The sequence below is a fragment of the Neophocaena asiaeorientalis genome, unplaced genomic scaffold (assembly GCF_003031525.2).
Source record: "Neophocaena asiaeorientalis asiaeorientalis breed wild unplaced genomic scaffold, Neophocaena_asiaeorientalis_V1.1 scaffold130, whole genome shotgun sequence".
Lineage (NCBI taxonomy): Eukaryota > Metazoa > Chordata > Mammalia > Artiodactyla > Phocoenidae > Neophocaena > Neophocaena asiaeorientalis.
In genome coordinates, this window is record NW_020173397.1 from 1,955,927 (window position 1) to 1,965,558 (window position 9,632).

Below are 9,632 nucleotides of genomic sequence, written 5' to 3' on the forward strand. Positions count from 1 at the left end.
CCGAAGGGGGGATTTGGCTTTGAGTGGCCTCAGCCTCCCTCTGGAACCCAGAGGAAGAGGTAGGTGAGGTGAAGGCCGTGCCTGAGGAACGGGCTGTAGTTTGGTGCCTTCCAAACATTCTGTGATGTTTTTTAGCAATGGAATTCTTGCTTAAACAAACCTTTACAATATTTAGGACAGAGAAACAGGAAGCTGCTCCAGCTAAAGAGGGGGTGAGAAGCCCAGAGCCTGCCCTCCCTCCATGCCATGTGGCACTCTGGGGAGTTCTGGGTCTCTGGGGAACATGCCGGTCCCGTTAACACAGAGTCTTTATATGCAACCACTTGGGAACTCAGCGCGGTCTGTCTCTTGGAGCCTTGAAGGGGCTCCAGAGGCCTGAGGAGAAACCTGGCAGCCCGGCAAGCTCCAGCCTGAGATTCTGACCCCGCTTCCGCACAGAGAAGAGACCTCTTGCTTACTGCTCACCAGCCACGTACTGGGGAGCTGACCAAGGGCTGTAGAGATGGGCCAGGGTGTGTGTGGGCTGCAGGAACCTGCAAGGGACAGAAGGAGCTGCAGTGGCCTGGTCTCCAAGCCTTCCAGCCTCCATTCCAGCAAGAGAGCTGGGAACTCGGTCCCAGCCTCCCTCCCTCCGTCCAGCAGAAGTGCCTCGTCCCAAGTGGTCCATAGGTAACTACTGTCCCAGGCCCCTCTACCTGCCCCTCTCCTAACCTTAAGAGAGATGTGAGGGAAGGAGTGGTCCCTCCTCCCACCCCAGAACATTTGAAATAGAATTTCCTCAAACCCAGATTCTGGTTCTCAGCGTAGTCAACCTAAGTGCCCAGCCCGCACCAAGCTCCAGTAGTCCGTCAGGGTTAGTTCTTTAATTAGAGAATGGGCCCATTTTTGGCTGCAGGATGGTATGTGGGGACATTTGTCAGGAAGCAAATAAAGAGTCGGGCGAATAACTTTACCCTGAGCTTCAGTTATCTCCTCTGCCCACTGGGGATCATAGTACCTATTCCATGGGGCTATTTTGAGGATTAAATGAGATAATGCATACCCAAGCCCAACGTCACAGCAGCTCAGTTTAGAAGCAGCTCTGTACCAGAGAAAGGGCCTAGCTCTGTCCTTCACACGATGTGTAACCTCTGATGAGGCTCAGATTTCTCCTCTCTGAGCTCCAGGTTTTTCACCTCTTATTAAATACCTACCCTTCTCAGTCGCTATAGGAAGTAGAGATAGTTCACATAAACTACCTAATATAGTGCCTGGCTTCAGGAGAGCACTCAAAATATGGTAGTAACTGAGGCAATTATTACACTTTTACTATTATTATTTTTATGATTACCATTACTATTATTTAACAGGAAGGGCAATGGGGTTTTGTAGTTAAGCGCATAGACTCTGGAGCCAAATTGCCAAAGTTTAAATTCCAATTCACCACCGGAGCTGTGTGGCTTTAGGCAAGTTACTTAGCCTCTCCTTGCCTACATTTTGTTAACCATGTAAGGAGAATAATAATTAAACCTACCTCATGGAGTTGCTGTGAAAATTAAGTTTTTGTATATGGAGTGCTTTGACGAGTGCCTGGCAAATAATAAGTGCTACAAGCTGCTGCTAGTATTGGTATTGGTATTACTACTACTGTGCGCCACCAGATTCTGAAAGCCTTCCCCTCGGATCCAATTAAGAGGCAGAAACCAACATATCCACCATTCTACTCATGGTTTAGTGACTCAGAAGCTGTGTGACCTTGGGCCAGTTAACTCCCCTCTCTGAGCCTGCCTTTATCTATCTCCAAAATGTAAATTATACTAGTACCCGTAATGGTCCTTCTAGGTTGTTAGGCTTCATTAATGAGCCATGACCCGTGGGAAGCTTCTAGCTTCTAGTTAATTAGGCTCTTTTTCCAATGCCCTGCCTAAATCCAGCTCCACCCCGCCCGGCCCCCAGCAAGCCTTCCCTCCCCCCCAACCCTGGGAGAGCGCTCGGATTCCCTCCCGCGGGGCGCGAAGGGGGGCTGCCCGGCGCCCGATGCCAGGTCCTATTCTGGGGGCCGAGCGAGCCCGCGGCCGTGCCAAGCTTCTCCGGGGATCAGGTTTCTGCTGACGCGGTGCCAGGCACGTCTGCTTCCAGGAACCGGCAGCCGCATTTAGCCGCGGGCCGCACATGAAAGGGCTGCAGTCGGAAACGTGACGTTGTGTCAACAGGCGAGGCAGGTCAGCGCTGGGTGAGACCATCCCGGCTGGCCGGAGGCTCACGCCCTGTCTGAAGGCGGCTGGATCGCAAGTGTCCGCTCCCCCTACCTCTGGCCACCTCTCCTCGGCCCCAAAGCCAGCGCTTCAGCCCCTCCCACTCACACACACCCCTTGGTTAACAGAGGTCCTGTTTGTCCCCAAGGGGCCAGAGACTGGGTTGCGAACCCCTCCTCCACATCTCCCTCCAAACCACTTGGAACCTGCTGGAACCGACCTAGAAAGAAGATCAAGGGCAAACTGGAAGCAGAAAAGGAGGCAGAGGGAGGGCTGCTGCTTTGAGGGGTGCTCCATAGGCTCCAGTCATGGGATTCTGGGCTGAGGCTGTGTGGAACCCCCAAACCCTTTTTAGTTCAGGGTGCTGCACCACTTCGCTCTGTCTCCACAGCTACTCCTTGAGTCTCGGCCCAGGGAGGAGAGGGGGGAGCCGGCCAAAAGGCCTGGCCTTGATTTCAACCCAGTGCTCCATCCCCTGGATACACTTGATTTGTTTAGGTTTTTTACCCATAAAGTCTAGCCAGAAAAGCTTAGCAATTCATGGAGGAATTCAGGAGCTTAACAGGCAGGAGACCCTGAGGGCCAGGCCCTAAGCTGCTGGGAGAAAGACGGCCTTTACCCATGGCTGTCTGCCTGCCGTAGGACATGTGAGGGGGGCTCAGAATCCTTTTTTATTGAACCACAAACAGGTGTGGAGGGGGCGATGCCAAGACTACCGGTTCATTGATAAGACCACCAGCTCATCTCCTGACTCCTGGTCCAGGGCTCCTCCCATGACACCAGGCTGCCTGCGGGCACCTCACACAAGCCAGGCGATGCTCCCTGTCGCCTGCTGGCTCAGCAGCAGAGAGAGAAGGTGACATTTGAAGCAAACAGACACGGAGGGCAGGTGGTGTCTCTGCCTGGCTGAGAACTCCCTGGGGGCAGTTTCCCTGCATGGGCTCCAGACAGCCAGAGGGTTCTGGAAGATGCTTTGGGATCTGGAGCGTGGCGAGCCAGGCGCTGGCCATCAGGAAACATCAGGACACGTCTGAGACGGAGAAGGGGACAGGCAGAAACGCTCACTCTACCGGGTCATTTCCCACTTCTTTTCCCATGGAATTTTTTTTTTTTCATAAGCGCTTGACTAAGGAACACCAATATTCATTCACGCACAAACACACCCAATGAGAGGAAGTCCAGGAAGGATGTAGAAACTAATCATGGAATGTTGCTTTCAGCGGCAATTGGACAGGATATGGCAAACCCATTAGACCGTGCTAGACTCGAAAAAGTCGCCTTGGTAGAGGTGCTATCCCCAGCGGCAATTATTATTGCATTGTAATCCATTAAATCTTCCCTCAGTGTGCTGCCCCCCTCCAGCAAGCTCCCCAGACACTGAAGCCCACGATTCCGTACTTTGATTTTCTGTCAAGTTTTAAGGACCATGACAAAAGCAGACTGGGGGAAAAAATAGGCTTTTTGCTTAACTCTGGAAAGAGGCACAGGCTGACAGTAAGCCTCTGGCTAAGGTTAGTCTAAAAAAACAGCTGAACAAATATTTACCTACGAAATTGACTAAGCTTATTCTGTGTGAATACAGGCATGGGAAAAGCTGAATGAAATCACACCAAGATTAACTAGTTGTTGCTTTCAGCCAAGAGGGGAGGGCAGAAGGCGGCCATATCACACCCTTGAGAGTTCTTTTAAAAATGCGGGAGACCATCTTTCTCTTCCACAGGAAAAGGATTATTTTATTAAGTATTTTAAAACAACTAGTTAACATTGACTCATAGATAAAAATATTTACAATTTCCCACCTTCAGGAAGGCTCCAAAATATAGACACTGTACCTCTCCCTAGAGAAAAAAAAATTATTCTCTTCAAAAACAGGAATACATTCATTTGTTCTCACTTTTGTAGATCAAGTAATTATACAAATAAACATCTGAAACATTTTCCTTTTTAATATATTTATATAATATATATTTATAACAGTTTTACAAATAAAGGCAACGACTTTAATACCAAAATAAAAACAGGAAAAGAAAAAGTTAAAACACGATCAGTGACCAAGCATAGTGCATTTCAAAAAGCTGGTGCAGGGCGAGCTGGACAAGTCAGAAAAGTACTCTGGACCAAAAATAAAACTTCTTTGAAGAAGACAAAATCCTTTTTAGCAATAAGGACACTCCATACGCCTTCGGGCGAGGGGAATTAGCCTGCAGAGAGGATGCTGCTTTGCCAGGGTTGGTTAGGCCTTTAAGAAGCTAAGCTTGGTTAAAAGGAGTTTTAGGAGAGAGCTGAGAGCCGAGTCTGGCTTTGCTCGTTGAAACTGCAATTTGTTACTCAGCTTTTACGCGCTCTGGGGTGCTTGGAACCTAGGCACCTGCATCTCTCAGAGCCTGGTTTGGTTCCCTGGACAGAGAAACTGTTTCTAGGTGAGACTAGAAACAGGTGTCAGAGGCCCGGGGGACCCCTCCCGCCTCCCCTGGCAGCTGGGCTTGTACCAGGACGCCCGTTTCAGATCGTTAGTAAGCGAATCACTTTGAAAGCCTGAGTAGGGAACTACATTCTCTTTACTCACCCGAGGCAGGGGTGGAGAGCAGACCTGCGGAAATCTCCCCAGGCCACTACCGTGCTATGCCAGTGTCTGCTACCTCACCACTTTGCAGAAAGCTGTCTGCCTGCCCTGTCCCCGTGTGGTGAGTCACGGAGACAATAAAAGGGAGCAGGGTGGGGTCGTTAAGAGCTGGCTGGGAACTGCACTCTGGAAAGCCCTCTTTTGAAAGTACCTTTTGCTCAAAGCCACAGACCCGGCTCCCAAAGTGAAGACTGACTCACAAACCAAGACTTTGAAGCTTTTGAAAATCCAGCTGATCTGTTATCAGAGGGGGCTATTCTCTGGGAGGGGAAAAGCCCAGAGGTCTGCGACAGTCCCCCCTGAGTCTCCTGATGTCAGGCAATCCTTCATGTCTTCCCTACACCAAAAGGAGCTTTAATGTCCCATACCAACACACAATGCATATGCGTGTGTGCACGCACGAACACGCGCGCACACACACACGCACCCCTGAGTCTTCTCTCCCTGCCTCAGATGATCTTGGCATACACACTGGAACAATCCTGCTACACTCACAAACACTTTTTTTTTTTTTTTGGAAGTAGGGAGGAAGGAAAGCGAAGCAGCAGGACCCCCTAAATAGTTTAGTCTTTGGTTTCTAAGTTTAAAGGGGGGATCTGCTTCAGAGCTTGGAGCAGGGCGGAAGAATCGATGGCCGGATGGGCTGGCAAGGGAGAAGGGAGTCTCTGGGGCATGAGCAAGGGGGCTGAGATCTTGTCTGGGTTCATGAAGCTGGTGAGAGCTGCGGCAGAGGCGTTGAGGCCTGGGTATAACACTGGGACAGAGGTGGGATACCAGCATTTCTCCAGCATGGGCAAGTAGGCAGTCGCTGACGGTGGGATCAGATAGAAGGGCAGGCAAAAGGGAGGCTGGTGCGGGTGTGGGCCCAGGAACGGGGAGCTGATCAGGTCACTGCTAGTGAAATGGCCTTCATCATCTGAGAGCTGCATTCTGCTCTTTTTCGTGGGGGGTTCTTCGGATTCTTGCTTAATAGCACCGATCCTTTCTCCCATGGTGAACCTGCGTCCATGATCACTTTTGAAGTACGGCTGCTCGACACGCAGCTCAGTCTTCTCTGATTCTCCTCCGTAGCCGCTGTCTGTGTCCGTGTCACTGCCACTCTGCTCGCCGCTCGAGTGAGCGAAAGTCCGCTGGATGACCGGTACACAGTTTTTGCCTGGGCCTTCAGAGCCTTTGGCCAGGGAGCTGGGTTTCTCCTTGAAGTCCATGGCTTTGGCACCTGGGTCTGACGGCTTCCTGGTGGTACCACCCTGCAGGAGCTCGGAGACCACACGGTGGAGGTGGGTGACGAGCTGGGAAGATTTCAGGTCCCGGGTGTTCTCGTGCTTGGCCAGGTACTGAAGCACCTCCCGGGCACATGTCTGGAAACCTGAGCAGAACATCTCTTGACCTGCTTCGACATTTCTCCCCGACAGATCACCTGGATAAACACAGATCCAAAGGAAGACGTTTCAGAAGGCCCTGTGGTTCACCTGGACACCTATGTTCCGAAGACCCAGAGCTTTCCTTTCTGTTAACAGCATTTGCTGATTTATGTTCCTAACTCCCAAAAGTAATAGGATCGGGGGAATGTGGATGACAGCAAAAAGTATAAAGAATAAAATAAAAATCATCCGTAATTCTACCACTCAGAGATGAAATATGATTTGTAATGGCTGTATAATATCCCATCACAGACACAGACCATATTTAATAGAGACAGACTGCTTCCCCTCTTGTTGAATTTATAGGTTGCTCTTGAGTTTCCAGTATAAGTGACACAGCAATGAACATCCTAGTATGTTTATAACCAGAGTCAATTTATAGTCAATTTATATCTTTTCACCATAGGAAGTGACCGGATCGTCAAAAAAGGAGAATGAAGGAACAGTGTCACCTAAAGTAAGCTTATTTTCAATGACTTATACAAGTTGCAGTCATGCTGTCGTCTTTAAAGGCTATTTCTAAGTCTTTCTCATGTATTCCCTTCATGATCCCCAAGAAATTAGGTATGATCATCTTCCTGTTTCCCGTAAGGAAACTGGCAGAAGCACTGGCTGGCTTTTTGTGATTCTCATCATACTTGTTTGGAAAGGAGGGCAGAGAAGAATGGGATGAGGGGGTGGGTAGAGGAATTTCTCCCTAGTTTGTACAGTATGACTTGGAATGGGTGAGACGAGATGGTTAGAAGGTGGCTGTGATTCTCTAGAAGTCAGTAGAAACAGATGATGAAACTTCAGTGGTTTCGTTAGACTGTGTAATTCACCAAGATACCTAGTGGCTATTCAGGGAATCACATGAAATGCAGGAAAAACTCCTGTTGTCATCCTGCCAGGATCGTACGGCACACCGAGTGATAAGGAAGTAGAGGAACAGGAAAACACTGGGGCATACCCATGATTTATTCTCCAATGAAACAGGGCTAAGAACAACTGTAAAACACCCACGATGCAAATTATAGGTGCCTTGGCGTTTTCAGAGGGAGGGGGGAAAACTCCCAGAATCCAGAAACTCTTAAGTCAAAATGCCACTGAAATATTTTACCATTTGACTAATACGTATTCACGCCAGGTGGCACATGCAGCGTTCCGAATGAAAAGTCTGACCTTTTTGGAAGGATAAAACGGCATCTCCCCCAACGAATGTGCATAAGCAGTTTGTTGCAGGAATGTTTCTCATACTAGATGTTGAGCCCACAGGCTCTCTATTTGTGCTAGAACTCTTAGGAGATGATAGCCAGGCTTGGGTACTCACCAGCTTGCAAACCGCTCTGCAGGGCAATGATTTTCTGCTGTTGCTGATCAATTAGGTTTGTTAGTGCTTTCACATGCTTCAAGGTAAGTTCAAGAACTACTGCTTTTTCCAAGTGACCCAAAGTCTGGAATAAAAAGAGCCTCGGTCAGCAGTGAGCGCAGAGAAGTCCCACCTCTGGGACACTAATTAGCAATGAGATAAAGGAAGAAAAAACAAAAAACCTTTCCTGGTTGGCTAAATTTAGTTTTAAGTTTATAGATGAAGTTTTAAAAAAAAAATATGTATTCAATACATATTTTTGATTAAAGAACAACAAACTGTCACCCATCTTTGGAGGCCTTTTGGAAGCAGCAGCTAGCTCAGGAGAAAGCTTTGACAGATAAATTTTTCCAGCAGCCGTTGCTGACCTTAACTCAGGGGAATCCGGAGATAACATTTCTCTGCAGTGGTGTCAACCCGAGGAGAGACTTCTACTGTGTCTGGCAGCCAAGAGGCTTTCCCTAGTTTCTTTCCTGACATCCTGTCATGACTTCCAGCTCATCTACACTTTTTTCTTCCTCCCTAAATACTATTCTTTTTTATTTCCCCAACCAAAGCCTGCCAAGCTAGTAAGCTGTTGGCTATTGCCAAGAAAGGACAGGGCGTTAAAACACACACACACACACACACACACACACCCAAAACAAGTCCTCTTATTTTAAAAAGGGACCGGGGGGCGGGGGGGAAGGGGGTAAAATATTTGCGAGTTGCTGGGTTTGCTCAATTCAGGAAAACGAAAGAACCCTGAAAATCGCCAGCAGGGAAAGTCTTAAACTCTTGCAAGGGAAGGCCAGCCGGTGTCGGTGCCAACCTGGAGAGGTACAAACGGTTCTCACCTCATTTGCACGAGGCTGACAGAAAATTCTGACCCTGGGGAAGGGTACCCCCAAACAGAGCCGCCCACCAGCTCGGATCGAGCCATCTGGCCTGCAGTTCCCAGCGGGGCCTGCAGGTGGCGAGTGACCCTCGCCCGCCCTCTGGGCAGAGGAGCTGGTTTGGACAGGGGCCAGCTTCTCACTTACTGTAAGTTTGAGATGTTCGGGGAGGAGATCCTTCAGCTGGGCGATGCACTCGTTAATCCGGTCACGTCTCTTTTTCTCGATGAGCCGGTGCGGCAGTTTGTAGGTCTCCTACGAAGCGCACGGGGAGACGGTGGGCGCGGGAGGACGGGGGTGAGGAGCCCTCCTCCTCCCCCCGCCGCGGCGCGAGGAGTCGGGGCAGCGGAGCAGAGTCACACCCAGAACCAGCTCCCCTCCGCCCCTTCTTCTCCAGGCCACTCAGTAGAGGCACAGAGCCCACACCTGGCATACCCCTTTCAGCCGCAAAGTGAGAAAACTTTTACTGGAAACTCAGCGCGTGCGAGGGGCTGGGGTCCCGAGGGGCGCGGTGCTCTTACCTTGCTATCCTCGCTCCGCTTTATTCCCCGCCGCGACTTGTACACTTGGTACATATGGGCAAAATCCATCCTGCAGGGAAAGGGACGAGGAATGGCTGTGACTTGCGCACCGGCTGCAGGAGCCCTGGTTGGCAAGAACCTCCGGATGCGCCCAGAACTACTCCGAGTTGCAAGCCGCGCACAACGCAGGACTGGAGTTGAGGCTTGAAAGGGCCGGGGTGCCAACTTACCCTGGTAGGTCTCCGGGCTCCAGTCCTGGCGCTTTGGGCAGGCAAGCGGGGGGCGGTTGCGCACTGGGGATCCGCTCCATTGCGCGGCGAGCCGGGGCCACTGTGCGCTCCTGTCTGCAGCGGCAGAGCGTCGGGTGAGGACTGTTCTGGAGAGGGTTTCGGAGGTCTCTTCGCCGGGGTTCCTCGGACTCTGAGCTCCTTGAAATCCGTTGGGCTGCCGGGAGCTGCGGCTCTGAGGTGCGGCTTCAGTTGGGGGCGTGCATGGTGGACCCGCGGCCTCGGGCTCCGGCTCTGCGCACAGACTGGCAGTGTGTGCTCCCTGCGCCGTCTGCGCCGTGTGAGCCAAGTGAATGAGAAGTGGGGCGGGCGGGGAGGCG

General features: G+C 50.7%; 1 protein-coding gene across 1 annotated transcript; it reads right to left on the bottom strand.

Moving 5' to 3' along the window:
- Window positions 1-3,940: 3,940 nt before the first annotated feature.
- BHLHE40 (basic helix-loop-helix family member e40) lies at window positions 3,941-9,612 on the bottom strand. Its single transcript, XM_024747003.1, has 5 exons — window positions 9,256-9,612; window positions 9,026-9,095; window positions 8,652-8,759; window positions 7,591-7,714; window positions 3,941-6,277 (listed from the first exon to the last, which is right to left on the bottom strand). Exons 1-5 carry the CDS (start codon window positions 9,333-9,335, stop codon window positions 5,421-5,423), a joined length of 1,239 nt encoding a protein of 412 aa, XP_024602771.1. The 5' UTR covers window positions 9,336-9,612; the 3' UTR covers window positions 3,941-5,420.
- Window positions 9,613-9,632: the final 20 nt, after the last annotated feature.